Source organism: Melospiza georgiana, chromosome 5, assembly GCF_028018845.1.
Source record: "Melospiza georgiana isolate bMelGeo1 chromosome 5, bMelGeo1.pri, whole genome shotgun sequence".
NCBI lineage: Eukaryota > Metazoa > Chordata > Aves > Passeriformes > Passerellidae > Melospiza > Melospiza georgiana.
In genome coordinates this window covers 23352886-23377784 of record NC_080434.1, presented here as the reverse complement: position 1 = coordinate 23377784, position 24899 = coordinate 23352886, and the positions used below count along the sequence as shown (strand labels likewise).

The window sequence follows — 24899 nt, the reverse complement described above, 5'->3', positions numbered from 1 at the left end:
GGCAGGGCAGCAGGGACAGGAGCTAGCTTCAAAACTTACAGGGACTTTACGTGACAAGTTGTTCTGTTGTGTCATCTTCTCAGTTGTCTGCATGGTGACAGCTAGAAGACAGCCTGAACTGAGTAAAAAATGTGACTGCACTGGGCTTCTTCCCCCAGCCACAGCTCCTGATGTCTTCCATGGGTCCAAAACTGCAAAACAGAGAGAAAACCTTCATAGCTCAAATCTGCAATGTTCTCCTTTCCTGTGGGTTCAAAACACCTTCTTGCAAGAATCAAAATGCATTCAGCAGTGGGTGTCCAAGGACCTGACAAACCAGTCACAAGGGAGGGTGTGCTGGCATTAAAAACCAGTCTGTGCTGCAGGCTGAACTTGCAGCCTTGCAAAAGAAATGCTTAGAGACCCTCTGGCAGCCTTTACTGAGCTCTCACAGAAAGGGAGTGCCAGGTGTTGTTGAAAGGCACAAACCTAAAGGGGTGGGGACAAATCTCAGTTTCCTTTTTTCCATGCTGCTGCACTTAGAGAGAAGATTCACTGCTAGAGAAGAGAAGTGGTTTCATGCAGGTTTTCCAGAGGAAGAGGAGGCTTTTGAGGCAGCCCAAGCCTGTTTGCAAGCAAAATGATGTGAAAGCACATGATGGGCTTCATGATGCAAATCAGTTCCTACACGCTCCAGCCCAAGCTTGTGCAGGTGCCAGCAGTCAGTGCTGTCTGTGTCCTGCAGCTTAGCAGAATGAGGGGAAACATGCAAAACTGCTTAGCAGAATGAGGAGGAAAGAAGGGCTGTGCAGCTTTTCTTTTGAAGCTTCAAGATTCTGTGTCTGGACCAAGCTGGCTCCTTCCATATCTGGGCAGGAGATGCTTATCAAAAAGGGAAGAATAGAATGGTTCTAAAGAAGATAGTTAAATTCTTTTGTGTGAGTAGTGGGACATCTTGAATCCTATTACCAGTAGAAAAGTGGTCAGGGCTCGTGTATGAGGAATATAAAAAACTGGAAGATAAGTCAGTTTCTTTAAAATAAGTTTCAAAAATGAAAGTATTTCATTTCAAATGAGCTTTTACTGTAGGATTTTTCAGTATCACTGGTAGTTTTGCAAAGATTTTTCTTGTGGTTAAAGTTCTTTTTCAACTGATGAATGGTTTTGATGAGTAGTTTTTTGACTTTTAATGATTTTTCTCTCCTTGCACTTGGTATTCAGTAAGCATGTCTTTGAAAAATGAATCTGCCCAAGAATTGCAGTTAGGATTCTATTCTAAAGAAGGGAAGCAGGAACCCTTCAGTGAGCATCATACTGGATTGATTTAATATAAAGAGGGATGCTGGTTTTCTGTATTCACCTCTATTTAACTTCTTCATGGTACTTTAATCCACAAATTATTTTTCTTACCCCAATGAAGAGTATTGACCCATGTACGTTTCCTTAAAAGTTCTTTTATTGGGAATTAACTGCCACAAAAATATTATCAGAAGAGGGGAATCACTTCAGCAACATTTGGTTTAAATTTGCCCCATTATTGAGACTCCCATTTGGTTGCCACAGATCTCATTTTCTGAAGTGCTTTCATATAATTTTTGTATATGACCTTTACTACTGATACCCTTAAAATAGTATGCATTGCTGTCTGCAGCACTTAGTTGTCAAAAACAGATGAAAACTGGCATAAGAAAAAAAGATATTGCTTCCTTACCTTTCAAAGGCCTGCTTTGCTGAGATTTATTTTTTCTCTTGTGTCTCTTCTATCCAAAATGAATGTTTGCTGTAGCAAACCTGTGGTTTAGCTGTGTGTCAGTGATCAGCATGATCTGCTGGTTTTTAGTGCTTTGCTGTGGTTACCTGAAGAAGCAGCTGCCTCTGTTCTCCCACCACCTCAGAAATGTGCCTTAGATTGGCCTCCACTGTTTAGGTCCACTTGTTATTTTCTTTCTTGTTAACTTACAAGATACCTTTAATTGCAATGACAAAATGTGAAGGTGCTGAGCACTGGGAAAGCTCTGACACTGTGGTGCTCCCTCGTTACAGAGCTCTCATACCTGAGTAATTCCTATTCTGGGTCAATTAAAAGATCTGCCCAGTGGAACAAGTGAACATGTAATCATGAGGTTTTTCTCAAGAAATTGATGGCAGGTTGCATATGAGGAATTAATTCTTTTTCTGATTAAGTTTTATGTGTAACAAATAGATATGCTATTCAAGCTGATATGGCACTGTAGTGAAAGATAAACTTCATACTGAAGAGGAGGTGAGGCTGGGATTTCTAACCTCTTCTTTCTTCCCCTAAGCTTCCAGGTGTTTCATTTTCCTGCTGCTGTTTGCACCTGGGCTCAATGATGCTCTGAGAAACTATTCCACACTTCTCTGTTTGAATAAGTACAAAGAATACATTTCAATGTTTTACAAATACAGGCCCTTGAATTTAAATAACTTTCTATAGAATCTGCAAAATTATATATTAAAGGTGGTGGTAGTAGTAGTAGCAGTAGTAGTAGCTGTTTGCCTTGATGACTGAATAGAGTTTTATATGTATACAGATATATTTTTATATGTATACAGATATATTTTTATAGTTTTATATGTATACAGATATATATATGAATTTTTATTCTGTGCTGTAATGCTACTATGGGAGTTCAGCTCCTGTCTTGCAGTGCAGAGAGCTGTCAGTCAGATTCCCTGACTGCATGACTGCATTTCACTCTTAAGCCATGCAGATCAGCCATGCATGCTGTCCTGCAAGAGTGTGGGGCAAGAAGTGCTGAAATTGTACTTTGGATGTATGGAAAGATTTACTTTTGTAAATCAGTGGGGTCTATTCAACAAAGCTGAAATGTAAGGTTTTATGTTACTGGGATCCAGATAGAAGTCAGCCACATTTGTGCCCTTTGTAAACAAAACCAAGACTTGAAACCTTGGTCCCCTGAGGAAAACAAAGTAGTAAATAAGAATTTCTCTCAAGGCAGATCTGACTTCTGCTGCAGCCTGATAAACAACAACTTCATTGGTCTCTTGCAAGAGGATTATGGAAAGTGTTTCCCCATTCTGCTGAAAAAACACCCTCTCTTGTGAATGCTATCAAGCTGTTTGCCAACACCTGACAATGTGAAAATCTAGATTTAGGCTTCTGCCTCAGAATTCATCCTTTCCTTTCCCCACTTTGGAGTACAATATCCACATTACCTATACCAGCTCTCGCTCATCTACTCGCAAATGTTCATTCAATCTTCTCTCCTCTCCTTCATTCCTTGTGTAACAGCAGCCTTGCAAAGCTGTTCTGTAGAGAGGAGCGCAGCCCTCTGCAGGCTGTGGATGCTGCACACTCGCTGCACATGGCAAGAGTGTATCAAAAATGTGATTTTTGTATTTATACATGCCAAAGTCTCCGCTCCAGACTGATGGGCACAGGTCTAGCTAGCAGCACAGGATGGTGCTTTTTCATCTCTGTAGTCACTGCAGTGGAATGGCCCATTCTGGAGAACAGGACCCTCAAATTCTTGTAGGGAGCAGGTAATTAATCAGTGTCCTTGATTGGGTTTAGGTCAGAGCTGGAGCTGCTGCTGCTATGCTGCAGAGGAGACTGCTTCTGTTTTTGGCTAAAATACAGCAAATATTGCAGCTGGCAACTTCCTAGGCAGGGAAAGGTGTTCAGCAGCTGGCACCTGACTGATGATGGAAAGGAGTGGAAACAGCACCACCACTGTGTCTCAGGAGTGTAGGCACAGGGTGCTCAGAAAATGGGCTTCAGCAGCGCTATCCAATAACTTTCAGATTTTCTTCTAGAAAATTATTATCATTTTAATCAGTTTAAACTGAATATTCCCTGGCCTTAGGAGTTCATTGTTTTTATAACAGTTAACACATTTTATGTACAATGAAATATTTAAGAGGTCTGCAGGAAAAATAACAGCCATTTCTTTTTAACCTGCAATCTATTGTGGGTTTTGTGGTTTTTTTGTTTTTTTTTTTTTTTGTTTTTCTTTTGTTCATGAGGATCCTTTGCATTTCTTTTATAGAGGAATTCAAAATACAGAAAAGATATTATCTAAGAAAACAAGTATGATAAATTACAGCAATTGGTTGCTGTTTACTTACAATTTTTTTTTTTGAAATTTAGCATTTGCTAGACCTAGAAATGTGCTTTTAGAATGCCAGAGTTGTACACAAATACATTATTCAACTTACTGTGCATGAGTGGGTTAGCTGTAACAAGAAATACTATCCATATCCCTCTTCCCTCTTGGCATAAAATATGTGCATATGCAACAGTGTAATGGCTTTAAATGTTTTCCTCTTATAACTCAATGGGCTTTTGGTGGAATCATCCAGGATAAATTTTAGCTAATCTCTACAGACAGGGCTTCAGCAAAGAAAAAATTTTTTAAGTGTTCAGTGATAGAAAATAGAAATATAACAGCCCTATAGAGGTAGTTTTAACATGTATGTGCTGATGACTCCTGTTCTGTGAAACAACCCTTTTCACAGTAACTCCTCCTGAATTGCTCACAGGACCATGAAGTCAAGTCAAGCATTTCTGTGTGGTACCACACCTCCCAGTTTCACTTAATGACCTCTGCAGTGCATGAGTTCAAAATGCCCTGATGAACAACCAACAGTTTCAATTTTGCCTGGTTTTGTGGGTGGTTTGTTTTATCCTATGACAATAGATATCAGATACTCAAAGTGTTTTTAGCCTCTGCCATAGTGACAGGCAGGAAGACACAGGGAGGGACAGTGAAGTGTCATTTCTCCATGCCCCAGTGGACTGAAGAGCTGGGGGTGCTGCAGAATGATAATGTGCTGCCCTCCTACAAACTCCTGCCTGGCCATCCAGGGCTGCATGGCCATGTGTGAGCAGCATCCAGATCTGCCACCATCCTGAAATGTTCTTCTCTCTACACAAAAGGCAAAAAAAATGATGAGGAAATGTAGAAGCAGGGGTGCAGCTCTTATGAGAGTAGTGAGTTAATGTGTCACAAGGATCCTTTTTTGTTTTTTTCCCAATGAGATTCTGCTTTCATTTAGCTCCCACATATGGCTGAAAGTAAGTTCCTTAACTTTTTCTCATAGTACAGAGCTGGAATTTTTGCTGTTGATTTTGAGGCCCATAGCAGAAGTCTTCTGCATAGCTATTGAAGAGCTGCAAAATATGTGCTTCCCATGGTAGGAGGGAAAGAGGGATAAAAGTTTTTAATTGACATTTTGTCCTGAAATTCTCTTGTCCTTTTACAGAGAATATAATCTCCTCTTTCCATAGAGTAAGTGCAAATCTGTGAAATAGCAGCAGTGTTTCAGGTATGCTATACTCTGGCAAAATTTTATTCTTAGTCCTTTAAGCTAAAACCAGTGTTGAGCTGTGTGAAAGATCCCTGGGCAAGGAATTTAGACCAAGTCTCAAAAGAAGAGTATGCTAAGAAGGAAATCCTATAGCTCCAGAGCTGGCAGATAACTGATTCTCTCTTAGTGAAACAGGTGTTTCTCACATGCATAAAAATTAAGAATTGGAGACCGTTCAAAAGCAGTGTCACTGCTACTGGGGGGGCTGAACTGATAGATTTGCAAGCAGAGATTAAAGAAAGCTACATCCAGCTCAGCTGAGTAAAAAAAAGATCCATCAATAATTGAAAGATGTCAGCCTCAAAGTGTGAGTGAGTATTTAGAACTGCAGAGCAAAAATACCTAGGAATAACATAGGAAAGTTATATATTGAAAAAAAAAAGGTAGTAAGACCAAATACACTGAATAGCAATGAAAAATGTTAGATCAAGAAGTAGTTCTCTAAAGAGAGGGATTGCAAGCATGACAATTACAACTTAGGTTTGCTCCATGGTTTTGAAGTCCTGAGATTTGTAAGTGGATAGGGCAAAAATGCTAAAAAGAATGTGTTTTAATGCATGGAGCAATCACGTGTTGAAGGTAGGTGATGGGAATGATCCCTTCTGGCTCTTCAATCTCTTTTTGTGCCCCATGCACTTTAACTGAGGCTCATTGTGATGTTATCTATGAAAAGTAATAACTTCATGGGAACCTGAACTGTGATATTATGAGCTCTGTTCTGAGTATCTTACATATACCACTTCATCACAGATATTATTGACAGTAAGTGCTTTCACCACTTTTATATATTCTCTTTGTGAGTTGTTTTATAGCAAGGCAGCTAAATCAAGGGAATTTTTCCTGACCAGCTGAGCTGCTGATAGGTCTCCTTACAAGCACTTAGGTGAATTCAATGCACTAGGATGATAAAAAGGTGGGTTAGGACAAAAGCGGATGTCAAAACATAACCCTCTGCTCCTTCCATCACCTCAAAGGTTATGTCCCACATGTAAAATTACTTGGGTTTTGAACCCCACTTTCCCTTAATTCTTTTGTTCAGAAAGTCCATTTGATCCTTTTCAGGATTAATTTGCCCACTTCTGATCCTCTTCTTTTGTCTCCTATTTCCCTCCCTTGTTCTCTGCACATCATGATCCTTTTTCAGGCTGAGTCATTATCCTGTTAAATTCTCCTAGGAAGGGCTTTTTTCTCAGTCATGCTATTTCTTACTCAAGTGGTGCCTGCAGGAATATCAGAAAAACCCATGCTAGGAAGAGCTCTGTGAGTGGCACTACCTATAGGACAAGCATACAGGTTGTATTGTTTGTTAACTGCAAATTCACTTCTATCCCTTCTTCCCTGCCTGTTTAGATAAACCGAAACCTCCACTGGGAGGAGAGGAAAAACATTCTTGACAATTTCCAGAGCCTGAAGATTAAAACTGGCCCAGCCCTGCATTTATTTGTGTGTGTGTTTGTGCACTTTGAAAAGAATTTTCTTTATCCTGCAAGTCCTGTGGAGTACACAGATAATATGGCTCCCTTTCTGCTCCAAAATCTGCACAAATCCTCCCCCTGCCATGCCTACAGATGGAAATAGGAAATATTCCCTTGCCAGGCCTGCAGTAAAAAGGAATGTGTCCCAAATGCAATCATTCCTTGTGCACTACATCTTGTGAGCAAGCAGACGGTGTGGCTTGCTTCAGTAACTTTTATATGTAAACAGTCTTTAAAAACATAATCTACATTGTCAAAGCCTAATCTAAATGATGTACTGACGTTGCTTACTTTGATATGCTGACTTGGTTTTGAATTCTCTCTGGATTGCCTGGCCCCACATGGCCTTTTTGTGTTTTGTTTACTTTTCACTTAGCTGTCACGTATTTATTCCCATTAGAGGTACAAAGTCAATGGATTCAGCCTAGCTTTACAGCTTAGTTGCCTAATACAGCACAGGGAGAAAGGTAAATGAAGCCAAGCAGAGGGGCAGGAAAAAAAGCAGAGGGATTCTTCAGGTCTGACATAGAGACCACAGAAAAGAGAAAACCAGCAAAAGATCTGGGTCTGGTAGAGCACCTGTAGATTACTGTTTTTCAGAAAAAAACATTATATGTCTGGAAAACAGATATTATTTTATTTGTATAGACTGAGTTTCTGGTTTAAAGGCTTGCTTCTGAATAAATGCCTAAATTTTGTATACATCACATAAATTTATTTTTTTTTAAATCTGGATTTGTTTCAAATGTGAATGGATGGGGAAACGTTACTTTAAAAACTTTTCCAGTGTAATGAGCTGGTTGGATTTATCTTAGTCAAACAGTTAAAATGGCTTACATGAGCTTGTTCTGTGAAAATCTTTGAAGATATGTGAAAATGCCTCATGCTGAGAAAAGTAATCCCAAAAAACCTACTTGGTGTGATCTTACCCACAGACCCCATAAGGCAAATGGGTGTTTGTGAAGTCTGTCACAATTTGGAGCATGACTTAAACGTGGACCATCCTGAACGGTGGTCTTCCTTCTGGAAAACCATGCTTCTCCCAGTGGGAATGCCTACCCTCCCTCCAAATGGTCGTTTTTATGGCATTGACAGGGATTTCATGGGACATTTACTGGGGGAGGGACTGTGGTGTCTCCTTTGCTCTTGGAAAAGGGACAGTCCATATCTCCTCCATGGCACTGCGTCACTGATGGCACGTTGTTCTTAGGTCACATTCTTCAGTTTCAGCCGAGGCACTCCAGCCCAAGCCCTTTGTGGCAGCAGTTGGGCACCCAAACTTCCCTTCCCTTGGAGAGCAGACTGTGCTGAAACTGCCCCGTTTCCAGGTGCACCGAGCTCCTTCTGGCCACCCGCAGCCTGAGCTTTCCCTGTGTTTGCCGCAGGTGAAGCACGGGAACTACGCCTTTGTGTGGGACGCGGCGGTGCTGGAGTACGTGGCCATCAACGACGCCGAGTGCTCCTTCTACACGGTCGGCAACACCGTGGCGGACAGGGGGTACGGCATCGCCCTGCAGCACGGCAGCCCCTACCGAGACGTCTTCTCACAAAGGTAAGCCTTTGGAGCTACCAAGGGAAGCTTTCTCTCAGCTCTGGAGCCTTCTCCTAATTTGATTTTCGGCAAAGGAAAAACGTGTTGTTCTTGTGATCCATTTCATTTCTTGCCTACACATTCATTTTATCCGAGACATTGAATTATTCACTTTTCGAGAAACTGCTTTAAAAACACTTTGTGTTGCTCTTATTTGAATTGTTTCTTGTTTCTTTTGAAAAACATTAATGAGATAAACTCAACCTCATTAGCAGGAAAATGAGGAAAGAGTTGCTTCATTTGTTATAGAGAGTCAGCATAACTCAACCCTTCCTAGTACAGAAGCTGCTTCTTAAAAAAAGTTAATTTGGATACTGATGGGAAAACTAAAGGGGATGAACAAGAACATTTGATGTTTTGGTGGAAGGACCCCTATTAGTGCCCAAAAGCATAGGTGCTTATCCCCATACTAATTGATCTCCTGGACCACAAAAGTGCCCTCTCTAGAGATGCTACTGGTACTGTGTTTCTACTGGGATCGGAAATACTAAGTTAATTGTATGTATTGTGCCTTTGCATATGTATTTCTGCTTCACTCCAGCATTGATTCCTAAACCAGGATCCGTGTGAAATGTAAAAAACTACTAAACTTCTATCTGCAGTTTTACGCTTAGGAGAAGACATGAGCTAGTCTCCTGACCCTTTTTTTTCATTCTGTATCTGGTCTCTCAGCCTGGTTTCTATAGGTTTGTGTTATGTGTATGAAGCAAAATTTTACAGTTGCTGCAATAGGATTTCTGTTATGTGGCTGCCAGGTAAACATACAAAACATGTTTAATTTGGACTGTTGCCTTTGCCTTTGTTCAAAGACTGTGGTGGGGGAGAAAGTAGCCAGTAAGGAACACTGTGCAGATCCAGAGGAATCACTCTCTGCTCACACAAACTTTAAGAACAGGGAAGACTTGGATTATTTCAATCTGTTCCACTTTGGGGGTGACATTGCTGAATTTTGTGCTAACATAGCAGCAACATAAAGAATTTCACAGGATCAACAAAAAAATTAATTTTAATGAAACATGTATATGCTTTGTATATTACAAAGAGTATTAAAGGCAAATATTTACCAAATACTCTCGTATTCTGGCTCTCGAGGCTGGCTCTGCTTGAAATCTCTGGCACTCTACTGTTAGGGATCTCTATGCAAAAAAGGGAGTAGGATTCCCTCCTCTAATCCTCCAAAGAAATTCTTCCACTTATTAGAGTTCTCAGGTGCTTGTCAAGGTGTTATGTCATCCTCTCCACAGCCTTATCCCAGTAAGTTTGAGTACAAAAATTGGAAGACATCAGGGAATTTCAGTGTCTGTCTCTGTTGCCAAACACAGTGAAACCGCCAAGCAACGTGGCACGGCTCACACCCACATTTTTCCTGCCCACCACTGCTGCTCTGCAAGCCAAGGTGGATGCATCCCACGTGCCCTCAGAGACTGCTTGTGACAGGGTTTGTGTACTGGGTGTAGCTCTTGGCACAGGGGGAAGTGGCTATGGCTGATTCTGGTCAGGGAGTTTCTCCTTGGTCGCGGTACTGGGCACACGGAGAGGCTGGGTTACAGCTTCTTCTGATACACTGCCTTCAGCCACTCCTGGCTCATTGCTCTGTGCAGGCCTGACATTTCCAAGTACAATTTTATTTCATAAGACAATTTTGGCTTTTCAGTGTGTTATTATATCTTGGAGCTATAGGGAAGCAGAAGGAAGCATAAAAATTTGCACATATATAGGTATTTTTATCTGAGGATCTTTGAAGCAATACTTAAATATTAGCATCTCTCAGGAAAGCAAATGCTATTTCCACTTAATGCTTAGGGAATCCATAGCATCAGGAGGCTTAAATGAAATCCCAAGGTCATATGTTGTCCCCTGGTGGAATCAGGGATCATAGGCACTCATTTTTGATTTCCTGCTTGAGTTGTCAGAGTTCAGGGAGATGAAGAAAAGGATTATTTGTCAGATATTGGGCCACAGGAGGATCTGGATGGATATGCAGAACTTAGCACTGGTGAGAAAATAACTCATTGCATTAGGAGGAATAATGGCTGAACAGAGAAATTGGAATTTGCTTGGAGTGGTACTACCTCCTGCAGAATTTAGAGAGCCTGAGATATATATTCTGAAAATGTGTGTGCTGCTGTGCTTATATTCTTCTTTCTGTATTATGAGAGCATATTATATAGCATTTCTAATTATGTCCATAAATATAAATTTACATTTTAAAGCAGTGAAAGACCATATAAGAACAAACATGAGAAAGAGAAATCATGCTTACAAGGTAGCTTACAAGGTTTTGTTCTTAATACCCTTCTGTACTGTTCCTTGAGTTTACATCCATGTGGTTTTCATACATCATCCTTACATTTCTTCCTAATGAAAAGGCTCAACAACCTTCAGCAGCTGCAGCCTGCATGCTAAATAGAGAGAGAGGAATAGATTCATTGTATAGGATTAGCAAATGTTCACATGAATATTTCACAGTTTTAATGCTGCAGGGAACTGGTTTAAAATATATTGGCACTTCTTGATCTTTCCCAAAATAAATATATTCATGTGAAAATACAGGCCTTCTCTTTTAAGAAATTTCATATAAAGCCATAAGCTGCGCAGTGTTAAATCCCTAGGGTGCAGCTGTGAAAGATCTGGCAAGCTTACAGGAGAATTTGTTCTCTGTGCAGGAAGCACAGGCATGCATTTAGAACTTTTCAGTACCTTTTCCAAGCATACAGGTGATTCCCAGAGAAACAGGAAAAGAGACAGAGGTGGAAACACTCACCCCTTCTCTCTAAAGCTACACAGTGTGATCTGCAGTCAAGGTAATGCTGTGGTTAAGTTTACCAACAGGAAGCAGTGTCATAAAAGGGTCTTTGAGGGTCAGAGAGGCAAAAAAAATCCGTTCTATGCCAAAACAAAGGTGTGAGCAGCAGTGAGTGGCCTGACTGCAGTATGAGATTGGCTTTTTGCTGCACAGGGGTGGCAAAGCAGCCACACAGCATCTGGGACCAGGCCCTGCCTCATGCTTTCTCTGAGAGCAGATGCTTTGGGTCCATCCTAACAGTAGATGTGTGGCTGTAACACAAAGAATATACAAAATGAGCTGGGTAATATTGGAAAGATGGAGCTGTCATAGCCATCCCGATGACTTCATTCATGTTGCAGATGTTCACAAGCACATCTGGCCATGGCACCAGGCAGCCAGGTGATGTGCTCAGGTAGATGGCTGTCCTCTTTCCTTTGCCACTAAGATTTAACCTTCTGAGCACCAGCAGCCTCCAGGCAGCATGTCAGTTTTCCCTCTCTATATATTTTTCTTTCAAGATAATGACAGGGGCTGTAATAATAGGAGCTGCCAAATTTCCTGGGAGAGCTTGAAAAGGATGTGTCTTTTGGTTCATGAGGAGCTGTGTGGTGACACTAAATTTGACACCTGTTAAGAATTCTTTTCAGCCTTAAACTTTAAAACTTCCATTGCACCCCTAGGAGGTATAAATATAATTGCAGGCACTTTTCAGAGTATTCCACAGGATGTCTGTGCTTCCTGCAGTGCTGCAGCAATGGCTCAGGTGCTGTGCTGGTGGCTGGCTTTTGGTGGGGGTCAAGGAGGGCTGGCAGCAAAGTGCTGGAATCCTGTTCATGTTCCCATTTTCTCTGTTGTTTCACTCTCTTCTCCTACACTGCAGTCCCAGCTGTGCAGCACACTACAGGCAAAGGGACAGGGAGCACTGATTCTGTGCCCAGCAGAGGCCAGCAGCCAGCTTGTCACTTAAATGCAACCTGTCAGCACCCAAAACCACTGAAAAATAGTTGCTCTGCACTCCTCTTATCCCAAAAAGCACCCATGTGTTCTGCCCCTCTAGGTCAAAGGAAACAGTGACAATAGGAGGAATAAACAGGAAAAGCCAAGCTTGATTTTAGAGCCCACAGTGTGGGGCTCTGTCTTGTTCATCAGCTGTGTTCCCACAACTGCCCCAGCCAAGCACAAGCTCGGGGACACCTGAAGTTTTCTGTGTGCCAAGAGGAGCAGCAGCACTTCCATAATTCCTGGTGGTTCTCTGTGGGAAGGGGGCATGTGAGGGCAAAATGTATGGAAGGTACAGCTACCATATAGCAGAAACCCCAGTCTGAATTTGACATTATTCACAAAAAGTCACAGGGAATTTGTGGTGTTGCTAGAGAAGTCAGTCACATCCTTTTGTGCTGAGGGGGGAAAAGAAATGGATACTTATAATGATTTCCTCATGGCAAGCCCAAAGACACCTCCCTAGCAGCAAGTGGTGTGCTTTTGATATCCAAACTTTGGAGGGAAAGAAGAGAGCCATCAGATGGCATTTCAGACTGCCCCCTAGCAAACCATTAGCCAGCTGCTTTAAATAAATGGTATGGATATTCTCCTGTCCTTTTTACATCTCATCAGCAAAATCCTGAGTCTTAGAAAGTTCCTGCCCTGAGCCATAAATATGTGTTCTTCCTGTCTCCTCATCATTAATTCCTTCTCCCTAAATTTTCATTCTGTGTCTTGGAGGTCACTTATGTCCAAAGACTCCAGTGCAAGAAAAATTACTTTATTCCTAACTACCTTGATTTTTCTCTGCCCTTGGGACTATGTACCCCTTTCTTTGAGAAGACACCCCTATTTATTTTTTTTTAATATTCTTTTAATGAAAGCCCAGGCAAGTGTTATTATTCTTATTCTCTGACTTGACTTTTACCAGTATGTGGGAAGGAAGAGTTTTGGATTATACCCTAACCCTGCAGAGGACTAACAATAATGACTTAATTGATTATTTCATTATTAAGTACAGGGATCATCTGCAGAATAGTGGATGCCTTAGTAAGAGATCAACTTTGCTTTGTCTCAGTAGTGTGCTAAGTGAAATTTTAGTCTGAGCTGTATGTACAACATTCTGAAACATATACTGCCAAACTAGTAAAATCTACTTAAATCCACCCAAAGCACATTTCTTCTCATAACTTCAGAAAATTAAGCAACTCTGCAAGTTGGGAGAATTACTTGACTTCAGGCAAACTCCTGAATTTAAATAGAAGAGTTTAATTTTGAGAGTCTGCTCTTACATCATGTCACAAGTTCATATGACTGAAATTACATTAGTGAGAGGAAAAAAAATCAAAATTGATTCCAGGTTTCTGAGCAATCTGACATAAGACCCACTCTTCATTTATCCAGATATAGTCATTGCTAATGAAAGCCTTAACTTCAGAGTAGCACGTACTAACAAGGTAATTTCTCAGATAACCAGGATACTAAATAAAAATTAAACCACACCCAAGGTAATATTTTTTGACTATTCAAAATAACCAGTCTATCTTATTTTTTCTGACTTGTAGGGGTAAAACTGAGAATTGCTCCACGCCCTAGGTCTCAAAACACGTCCATCTTCCTTTCTGCTGACCCAGGTCCTCCAGGACACACTGCATTTGCCCTTCATGCCAGGGAGCGCACGTTGAGGAAGGGCTGCTCAGGCAGCTCCTGCCCCCTGGGGCTGCAGAGTGCTCACACTCTGCTCACCTCACTCCGGGCCACTGCGTCCGGCCTGAAACCTGCCACCTCAAATGGATTGTGAGAAAAGATGTAGCTTCGTTCTGATTTTTCAAAATGGCATCCAGTACTTCATGAGAAAGCCCTAACAGAAAGCTTTTGTTCCTCTGCTATTCTCTCTTCTTATTCCTACCAAGCCCACAAGCGGCTGACCAGGTTTACAGTGCTCTGCAATCCTGTCCGAGCTCATTGCTCTTAGCTCTGCCCAAGGGCCAGGTGAGCTGACACTGTCCCTTTGCATCCTCTTCCACCAACAGCCTAATCTCCAGCCTCTGAAGATTCCTGCACTGTCACCAGAAGGATTTCCTGGCTTTATTACCCCTCCCCTCTGGCTTGCTCAGCTTGGCTGTAGGACTGCAGAGAGGCTGTGGCTCCCACACATCACGTTGTGAGAAATGGCTTTATTGACTCCTGATGGTACTTGCAGGTCTCACTGTGAATTCACGGCTAGGAGCTGAACAGGATGGAGACGCCTACAGAAACACAGGCTTTAGGAACTTCATCTCCCATGATATTAACTGATGATATAGGTTAAAGGATTCTGCAGCAGATCTGGAGTTTATTACATACACATAGTGAAAAATTACTCCAAACTTATACAGGCAGTGAGCAGATTAGGGCTTTTTAAAGATACCATAACATTATTCAATGGGCTAAGTTAAAGAATCATGAGGTAGGAGCGCTGAGAAGAAGCATGAGAAAGAAAATCATAGGGAAAGGCATTAGATCTTCTTGTATTTTCACACAATACAGAGCTATGAGGAACGGAGAGCTGCCTTCCTCCTTCACCATGGAAAGGCACCTTGCATCCAAGCAGTGCTGTGGTGAAGGAAAACTTTCCAATTTGCTACATGATGGGGAACAAAGGTACCATGAAAAAGGCAGCTTTATTCTTTCTCTTTTTCCTAATCAATGCTCATTTTCAGAAAGGGCCCTACATTTTAAGTTTCCCAAAGGCAAGCCAGGTAAAGGCATGCTTTTGGGTGTTAATTCCCCATCATTACCACCCCAAAGAAAACAGTCTAATTGTGATGTGTTAAATTACCAGTAGAGAGCACTTTGCAAGCTCTTTCTCACTACTTGCTATCCAATTCTCTACCCTGAGGCACCTCAGACTTGGCATGTAAAATGGCCAGGTATTACCCAGTGAGCTGTGCAGTACAGTCAGTGGAGACAGTGTTGCTCATCCAGCTGTATGGAAGCGACATTTATTGTAAGCTGAGTTGTTCATGTGTTTTAAAGTTTTATGGAGTGAGTAAGTGCATGGCTGCAGAATTTGAAACTGCTTGGTTATAAATCTGATGACAGTAAAGCTAAAAGAAGTCTCAGTGAGTGGCTTCCCGCCAAGAACTTGCCTTTTATGAATTCCTGAAGCAAAGATTAGGTTTACCATCAGTGCACACTGTCCTGTAGTACAGGTTTTTTTCTTTTCTGACTGCCTTCTCTAATGTGTGCATCAGTCTGGAGAGGAATGGGTGTAAGTACTCACTCTGGCTCAGCTGAGCAGCACCATTGCCTTTAAAGTGGGGTGAAAAACAAGTGCAAAGCTTTCCCTGGAAATAGGAAGGGACCAGTCATGCAGCTGCCCTGATGATAGAACCATAATAACCCAAGCAAGGGTTTAGCCCACATACCCCATACCTGCTCTTGGCCTCAGTTCTCAAAACTGGTCAACCTATTTCACTTAAAATAATCAAGACTAGCAAAAGAGCAAAAAGTAATAGATCTTTTGCTAACCCATTTTGTTGCCTTAAAAGGAAATTAACCTTTAGCTGGACCATAAAGCTCATTTTCAGCTAGTCCTGTTTTCCAGATAGAAGGCCTGAAAATAAAGGTTGCTTTCAAAGCTGAAATGAGCTTGATGGAATGACAGCTGGAAGGATTTATCTATATCCATAATCCATTTGCTTCCACCATTGGAATTGCTGCAACAGAGGCTATCTCAGCCTGCAGAGATTTGCCCTGCTGTAAAACACCAATCTCCTATTTGTCACCCATCCTTGAATCATCAGTAAGCCAAGGTGCTAGCCTTGGTTGATGACTTCAGCCAAGTTCAGGGGTTGGCAAAGGGAAAAGGAGCATGGGGAAAGTCTCCAGAATGTAGAGCCAAGGAAGAGTGGTAGCAGGTTTCCTAGCAGAGCTGTCTTCCCTTGCTGAAGTAGGAAGAAGAAAGCTCATTGCAGGAACAGAGGGAGTGACAGGAAAAACAGTGAGGAGCTGAGCCCTCCTCAGTGATTCTTAGAGGGACAAAAAAATGAAGTCTTCCTTATTGCTCAGTTCCTTATAGGAGGAGGTTAGCAAAGTGAGGTATCTATAAAAACTATCCAGAGAAGGCTTCTGCTGTGTCTCAGAGCAATCCTATGGGGTAGGTTGGTCTAGGCTGCTCCCCAAGGAAATAATGAAGGAACTGGGAGAGGAAGCCAGTTTGCCCAGCAGGGTGACCAGTGTGTCAGAGTGAGAGTGGATAGGGATGTTTGGATTAGTTTGAAGATGAAGATGGGGTGGGGAAGCCTTTGCTCTCTGACTCCTGTGTAGTCTTGAGGAAAAAATGTTCTGATGATGAGCTATCACAAAATTGGAAGACCTCTGCCCAAACCCCAAGGAAGACTTGGTGGTGGCAGAGAGGCTTTGCAGTGTTAAAACAGACGAAAGCATTTGCTGATATGAACCAGCTGGATAATGCTGGAGGCTCTTGTTTGCACAGTGTGCAACAGTGTGGTTTACGTTGTGCTTTAGTGCCAGTGGTGTTAGGTTAGCCCACAGTACAGCAGAGCTCTGATCCCAGCCATCATAGTTTTGATGACTGTCCTAAAAACCAAATGCCTTTCCAGACCCAAGTTTTCCACTAAAACATGGTGTGCAAGTGGACAGAAATGACGATATGGCCGAGGAAAAACTGTGTTTGCCATTTTATTCATAAAACACTTTTGCAAAGTGCATTTAGTAATTTGCCATTGTAACCACCTGCACAGAGAGCTTTCGGGGCAGAGCTCTGACACTGTATTTTGTTCATACTTTGACTGCTCAGCTAAAACTTCCATTTCTATGCATTTATTCTGCTTCACACATTATGTTATCAGTCACTTTCAATATTTCAAAGTCACAGCAGTCCTTTTCTGACATGCATTTGCCAGAATGAACTGCCTTGACTGCTGTTATTACAGACTGCAGTTCCTGACTAAGGGAAATGACTTACATAGAACCAGAATATTGGAATTTCTGAGGAAAAAAAACAATAGATAAAACAGCATAAAATTAGAATCAATGAGCAGAAATAGATGCTTTAAATGACCAACTGTATTAAATGAAAAAAAAGGAGGAGAGAATGGGGAGGCAGGATTTATAACCCAATATAAAAGAATTAATCAAGAAAAGTTTGCTCTTTCAAGTTACTGTGCAAGGTACTGATAATGGCACTCTTCAGCCAGCTGCTAGTAAATCAGAAAAGTATCTCATGCTTGGACTTCCTCTCAATCAAATACTTTATCATATTCCTCTGGTGCTCACCTTAAAGAGAGGGATTTGAATAAAAGCCAGTTATAGTCCCAGAAAACCATCACAAGGGGGCTTGGCCTATCTGGAACACGTGCTTACACTCCTGATTAAGTGCCAGTAATTTGTCATGGCACCGTGAGCACATCTCCCTCTTGCCTGTGCTCAACAGCATGCACAGGCTTTGCCAGGTCACTCTGAAAGCCCTCACAGTCAAGGGCTCAGCCAGGGGAAGTATACTCTTGTTTGGAAAGGTCATGATCCTTTCATTCTTACTGCAATTGAATTTTATTTTTTTTCCCTTCTATTTGCTACTTTTGTCTTCAGCTGAAAGAATAGCCTAACAGCTGAATTTCCAAAGCAGGGAAGAAAAGCTGCCACCTAATTACCTGGCTTTGTAGATAAGTGCATGCTCCAGCTGCTCCCTCCAAAGCAGAAAGGTTTCAGCTGGTGACAAGCATTAAAAGGAAAAATAACTGTATTGGCTGCAGTTTCATAGGTGGGATGCCTCTACAGAACCAAAGAGATCATGAGTATCTCAAAGACATCAGATTCCTACAGAAGGCTGATAAGACAGATAAGCCATGTTTGGATTTATTTATTTAATTTAAATTCAATTACTTTTTAATTAAAAAAGAACAAACAAACTCCATTACCGTAATATTTGGAGACAAAAGCAGCAAAATCATTAGCACTGTTTTGCAGCCTTGAGAGCAGGGATTAGACCCAGGACTGATTTTTTTTTTGCTTTGTCTAGGATATTCCTACAGCAACACATGAGATTAACCATGAAGAAGTGAGCCTTGACATAACTGAGAAATAGATACTTTATTTTTAGTATTGTTTGTTTTTGTTAATTTCCTTGGGTTTTGGGGGGATTTAGTTAATTAGCAGTGGAGCTTTAGATCATGGAATTACTCCAGATTTATACTGGTTTAGCTGACAGGAGAATTTAATCCTATAATATGCCTTTGGCATAATTTAGATGTAAGGCTCAAGATTAAGGTCCCCACGAAACAGGGAATTTATGTTCATTTCTTTTTCTTACACTGTGAAGTGCTATGCAAAGCTACAGAAATGTGTCAGCTCTGACAGTCACACTTGGGCAGCAATCAGGGATTTCAGAAAGCCATTGGGCTTCACCTGCAGCACCAAATTCCCCTGTGTTCTTCCATTGTATATCAGTCTGGAGGAAATTGTAAAATCCATAGAAGAAAAGTAATTGAAAAGGAAGCATGGTTAAAGCCCTGAGGAAGTGAAAGTTTCTTGATCTTCTTTGTGTCCCTCTTCAGTTAAAAACACCTACAAAACTCATTTTTTATTTTTTTAAGAGTAGCAATCTCGCACCAGATTAAACATACAAGGCCTCTTGAAAACGCAATGTTTCAGAAAGAACCCCTGACAGGTGTTTAATACAAGAAGAAATTTATCCATGGTTGTATATGTAAGTAAGCATATATAAGCTATGCTGGCAGCAGTGGCTGTGTTTTGTTCTCAGCCCCAAAATGAAATATTTGTGTGGTAGCAGAGAGCAGAGCCGTGATATCCTCTCCTTCTGCTTGGCTTTGCCAGTGAAGGGTCTGTCACTCCAGCTTGCTGCAGGACACTCAGCTCAGGGGGATGAACAACACATCCAAGCTGACCCCACCAATCACTTGGATGCCGATCAAAGCCCCTGCTTCTCCCACTGGCTGTTTTCTTCCCACTTTCTCAGCTTTTACCAGTGGTTTACTGCTTGCTTGCTCTGAGGCCTTCTTTGGTAGAAGAGATCCAGGCTGGCTTTGGTGCTGGAGTGTTTTTTAGGGCTGAGTTTAGGAGCAGTAGAGTCTCTGCTTTCATGGAGAAGAGCAGTAGGCGAGATGAAGGGAGGCAGCAGGGCTGCAGAGCTGGCCCAGCTGTGAGCTGAGCACGGACACAGCTCCCCTCCTCTCGCTCCTGCCAGCTTTATTCCAAATCACCTGGTGTCTTGGCTTCCTTTTTTCTGCCCAAAGTGTTTTCCTACCGCTGCTTCACTTAACACAGACTGTTTTGGCTGTTTCAGTGTTGTGTAGCAGCCTGTTGTTCCTTGCCCTGCCCAGCAGGAGTCATGGGCTGTGGGATGAAGCCCTGGGTGGGTGCAGGGGAGTGACCCTCAGGGTGGGCTGGGCACACTCTGGGGCCAGGAGGTGCCCCAAGGGCTCTAAGTGCCTGTCCTCCTGGGTAGTGGTCTCCAAACCCCCTCATAAACAAAAACTGTTATTTGGGGTCAGTAGTGTTGCTCATTATGAAAAAGTGAGGATTTTTTTAGTTCCTTTTTCCCCCCATTTCTCAGAGGTGTAAGTGGTTTGTCCGTTCATGGGGCTGAACATGTCTTTTTGCTCATGATGAAAATAAAGCCTGGGTAAAGATTCTCACCAGGAGATTTCTGTCCTAGGCTGGCAGGACTGGGAGCAGACCATGCTGTGCACCTTTCATCCCAGTGCAATTTAAGATGATTCCCACAGTGCTGCATTTCAGGCTCAGCTCTGAATATTTGCTCGCTCACCGAGAAGCTTTCTCATCCCCCACAGGCATTGCATACCCACTAATATCTTTTTCTGAACTGAGGAAAAAGTGGAGATGCCAGTCCTTCCTCTTGCCTAGGCAATGATAAGCTCCTTGCTGAAATTTCCAAATGTTACATCCCTTTAGATCACTAATGCAGCCTATCCCATACAGCTGGAATTATCACAGGGCTCAATCTTAATAGTGATGGTGCAGGTTATCGCTGTGTAAATAGTGCCAGATCTTTATTCAGCAGGAGAAATGCTGCAGGCCTGCACTGATATATTGATCTGGATAAACAAGATAGTTTGTTCCTATCTGGAGGTGCCTTCTTAAAGTTCAGTTTGTGATGCTTGCAGGTAAAACTGATGATTTTATATTCCTGGATATGGTGAAATACCTGGTGTGCTGCCTAGAAACCAAAGGATTTTTCTCTGTAGGCTTGATGCTGGACTTCCTAAGTCTCTTGCTGTACTGCCAGCATAAACACAAACATTGCATCTGGGCAAAAAGAGTCCTTATTTCTGCTTGCTGTTCTCTCTGGCAGTGTGCATCACTTCCCTTTGGGCTTAGTTAGTGGTGCTTGCCTTGAGTCACTGTGCGCTCGCAGCAGGGCTGCAGGAAGCTTTCTTGGCAACATTTGTTGTTCTAGAGAATTGTTTCCTAGCTGGGGGTTTATTGCCTGCTCTGAACTTGGGTTTTCTCAAACAAATTTCAGCTCTGTTTCCAGGCTTGGTTTTAACCAAATGGAGTCATTTGTGGTTGAAGGGGGGAATTGTATGATATTCAGGGATTATTTTTTGACTCAAAATAGAGAACAGATTAAAAAATATAGGAAGAGGAGATAGCTTAAAGGCCATGTCAATCAGAACTGCTCCTCTTAGCATGCCACTTCTCCTGAGCTAGCCTGTCTGCTCCATGCTAACAGTGCTTAGCTAAATTAGCTGGAGTCAGCTGGATACTTGAATGTCATTAGAAACTGAAATCTTTGTTAGAGTTGAAAGTGAAAACGTATTATTTGATAGAAAGAAGTAAGAAAGAATGTAATAACTCCAGAATCAGTCATCATAAAATGATGAAAGTCTGAATTAAAGTTCCACATCAAGGAAACCTGAAGGTAAAGGATGCAGTTAGTTCAGTCATGCAACTCCAAATCAGCCTTATAATGATGCCATGCAGTTAACCTGTGCTTATAATTAAGGCATTTCCTTAGTTATTAGAACCTGAGTAGATAAAAACAAGTGTGTTTTTTTCTTTTTAAATTTTGTTAGAACTCGTTAGATTTTTGTCTTCAGATGATGGGGAGGCCAGTAAGCTGAAAACTTAGGAAGTTGCATAGGAGGAAGGTGCCTAATCCTGATTTGTGTTCTGAAAATTTTCCTCTGTGTTTTCCTGTGTCAGTGTGACACCCCTGGTAGGCCAGGCTAAGTGTTGTGATGGCCCTTCCAGCCCCACTGCCAGCAAATCTCCTCACTTCCGTCTAAACCACCCTTCTCTGACATCACCCTGCTGCCTTTCTCCTCCAAGCTTATAATTTGGTCCTTTGCAGCATCTCTCCATCCCATCCAGGGCACTGAGATCACTCTGAGCAGCATATGTGAGAACTCCAGGCTGGGAAATGGATAGCCCTGGGACTCTTGAGGTGCTCCACTCTCCATACCATGAAACCACAACCAACTTCCCATGATGTGTTTGACTTCATTACCTTGCTTATTGAATTTTGCTGGCAGTATTGTCCCTTGTCCTCCTGGGACCAGCATCACTTGTCATGGCAATTACTGTCAGTTGGTCAGAGCTTGTGTGCTTGGAGGAGAATAGGAAAGCTGATGGCCAAAAGAAGTCACAGTTCAAACAAAGAAGCATAAATGTCAATTTCTGATACTGCTTATTGACCAAAATTTGGGGGGCTGCAGCAGTTGGTAGATACTTGGGTTTCAATCAATGTCCTGTGTGTCTTTCAGTTTAGCTCCCAGGTGAATGTTATTGGTTTGGTTTTTAATTAATTATGATGGCATTTGAAATGACTGATGATAGAAATGGGTCATTCTCTATGAAGTCATTATTCAGGTTGCTGTAGCATCCATGCATCTGCCCATCTTGCATGGAGTTTGGCCATTTTATATAAGGAAATGGTTTACAAAGGAGCCCCAAGAAATGTTTGGAAAAACAGGGAGTCCTCTTAATGTCCCTTAGCCTGTGTTCCTAAGTGTGTGCTTAGCCCCAACATCTCTGGTGCTCGGGGAAAGAAAGGTGGCAGAAGTGGAGGCCAGCTGGATATCTCCTGTCATCTGTGTTAACTGTGGGCAGTGCCCACAGGCAGGAATTTCTGTCTCAGGGCTTTTGGACTTTGGGCCTGCGTATTGACTCTTCTAATGTCGATTGGTTGAGTTGGTTAATAAGTTAGTCTGAAAACTTCTTTGCATAAGCTTGAAGAAGATCCATGTGTGATAAGCATGGAAATTCTGTCTGTATTGACTGAGGAAGTTGGAGTCCTTGTAAACAGACATAAATTGATAGATGAAATGCAAAATAAGGGAAATTATGTAAACACGGCAGGTGCTCATAAGAGTAATCTATCAATGCTCTTTTCTGTAAAACAATAACAGAGAAAATTAGTAGAGTGGGGCCTTGCAGCAGTATTACATTATATACCAATCCAAATATGCTCTCCTGGGACCTTTTCTTAAAATTACTAAAATCCCCTTCCATGCAAAACAAGTCTGGAAAGAAGAAGTGTGTATTAAATTTGCTCAGTTTATAACTTCATGGATGGGATCAAATTAATTTCTTGCAAAATTTGGAGAAAATGCTTGGCAACCCTTTCAAGATAGATATTTACTAATGGGAAAAACTGTCTCTGGCATATCATGCTATTAATTTGTCATCTTGCTGAGCAACTGGACGCAAGTAGAGATGTTTTGAAATATCCCAGACTGCTTGATGGTCAGTTTGTTTAGATGAGGAGTAGAAGGATCTTTAGGTGGTTGATTGGCAAAAGTCTGGACAAACATCATCTACTTCTGTGCTGGGGGGGAAAAGCAGAGACTTTGCACACACAGTTATCACATTTGGATCAGTTTTGCAGCAAGGAGGCTCTGTCCCATCCTGCTGAAGTCACTCAGCCACTTTTCCATCCCCTTGCTCAACCACAGACTTTGGAAAGCCACAAAGGTTTTTGCCATATGTTGGGCAGCGTTTTAAAGCCTCTCAAGAGGGGATGTATCAATATTGATCTTGTGCTAGAGACTGCATTTCTTGATGATTCACTCTTTTGTCCCAGACCCCTTTAGAGGAGAAAATGGGCTAATAATACTCATTTCACCAGGGTCTCAGGGGAATAGAAGAAGGTTTTTTGTCACACTTGAGCTGACAGTTTTCTGACTGATGGTATTTATGGGAAGTTGAAAGAGGATTTAAGTCTCATGATGCTGGTTTATTTCAAGAACATGACATGTTCAATATGATAATAAAGTGGGAATTTTTCTTCTGTGGCTTTTATGGGCTCGGGGTTGTTTAGGATGAAATTATGGATAAAGCTGTAGCTGAAGTCAGCAGTATGTGTTTCTGAGGCCATCGGTGCAAGGTGACAGGAGCCTTTATAAAACCCTCGGCAGTTTTTTGCCACAGAGAACTTGACAGCAAAGCCAAAAGAAAACTTAATACTGTAATGATTCATTCCATGTGGGAGGCCAAAACTTTGAACAGCTTTGGAAGGCATTTTGCCATAACATGCTTTAATTTCATAGTTGTGCTGACATGGTTTATCAAGGATTATTATTACCAAAAGGCACTAGAGACTAGTTTGAAATTACAAGCATTTAGAGGGCTGGTGAAGTGAGAGTTAATCTTCTATTCCTTTGTGGACGTGTAATGAGTGAAAGGAAAGAAATTGCTTCCCAGTATCACAAATTAGCACAGTAAAGAGTGTAAAATCTTTACAGAAAGGAGGAGTGAACCATTCATCCATAAAACACTGAATTCTACCTTCAAGCTCATTAGTATATGTGTTTTACCCACTAATTATATAGCTATAGTGATAGTGTTATACGTTCTCTGTACTAAAAGTAGGTTGGTGTAAATAAATCTCTGTTGGATCCATGTATTTTTACTAAGGAAACCTTAAGTTTTGAGTGGAGTCTTCAGGGTCTCACCGGAGTGAAGTTATCATTATTAATATCCCCTGTGGATAATATTTTTGCATTTACTGAGCTATTTCTATGCTCTTTTATGATAATATTTAAGCAAGCTTGGTTGGCATGAATAAAGTTAGGGTTCATTAATATTACATGGACATTTTATTTAGAAAGACCACTTACTCTAGGCTGTTGAAAGTTACACCGCTTTCAAAAGGCAGCTGAGCACTGCACAAGGATCTCCAGAGGTTACTTTGCCTTAGGGGCTCCAGATTGCCCTGGGTGTGGTCTTTGGGCAGAGATCCCTTTGGTATCCTGGCTGCTCAGGGAGCAAGGCTTGGGGTTTGCAGCTGGACGAGCCAGGTGCCCCACACCAGGCTTCCCAAGCAGGCCCAGGCAGGGGGAGCCCAACAGGGCACTGGCAGCAGGAGGACAGGGCAGGGACAGAGAGGGACAAGGGCATGAGAGGTCTGGTGTCCTTCATCCACCACAGCACTGGGGAACACCATTGTCCTTCATCCACCACACATCTCCCACAGCACTGGGGAACGCCAATGGGGCATGCTAAACCTACGGCTTTTGCACTGGGCTGCATGTTTCAGATCTGCAGTCCAAGATCCCCTTTTGTTTGATAGATGACCCACGTGACAAAGCTAGAGGCAATTTGCTTTATTGCTGTCATATGACCACAAGAATCAGAGGGGTCTGCTGGGTCACCGAATCCATTATCCTGCTATGCTAGGCAAGCACACCACATGGGTCCTTTCATAACTCCATCAAGAGCCATCTCAAAACCAAGCTGAGGGATT

The 24899-nt window shown here is 42.0% G+C and overlaps 1 protein-coding gene across 4 annotated transcripts in view; it reads left to right on the top strand.

Moving 5' to 3' along the window:
* Positions 1–24899, top strand: part of GRID2 (glutamate ionotropic receptor delta type subunit 2) — a 678620-nt gene that overhangs the window by 604330 nt on the left and 49391 nt on the right. For all 4 annotated transcript variants that reach the window (XR_009114469.1, XM_058024557.1, XM_058024555.1 and 1 more), the window contains exon 14: positions 8192–8358. Coding sequence is in view for 3 of the 4 variants with exons in the window: in XM_058024557.1 (XP_057880540.1) it covers positions 8192–8358 (167 nt within the window). In the remaining variant the exon portion in view is untranslated. The remainder of the gene's footprint in view (positions 1–8191; positions 8359–24899) is intronic.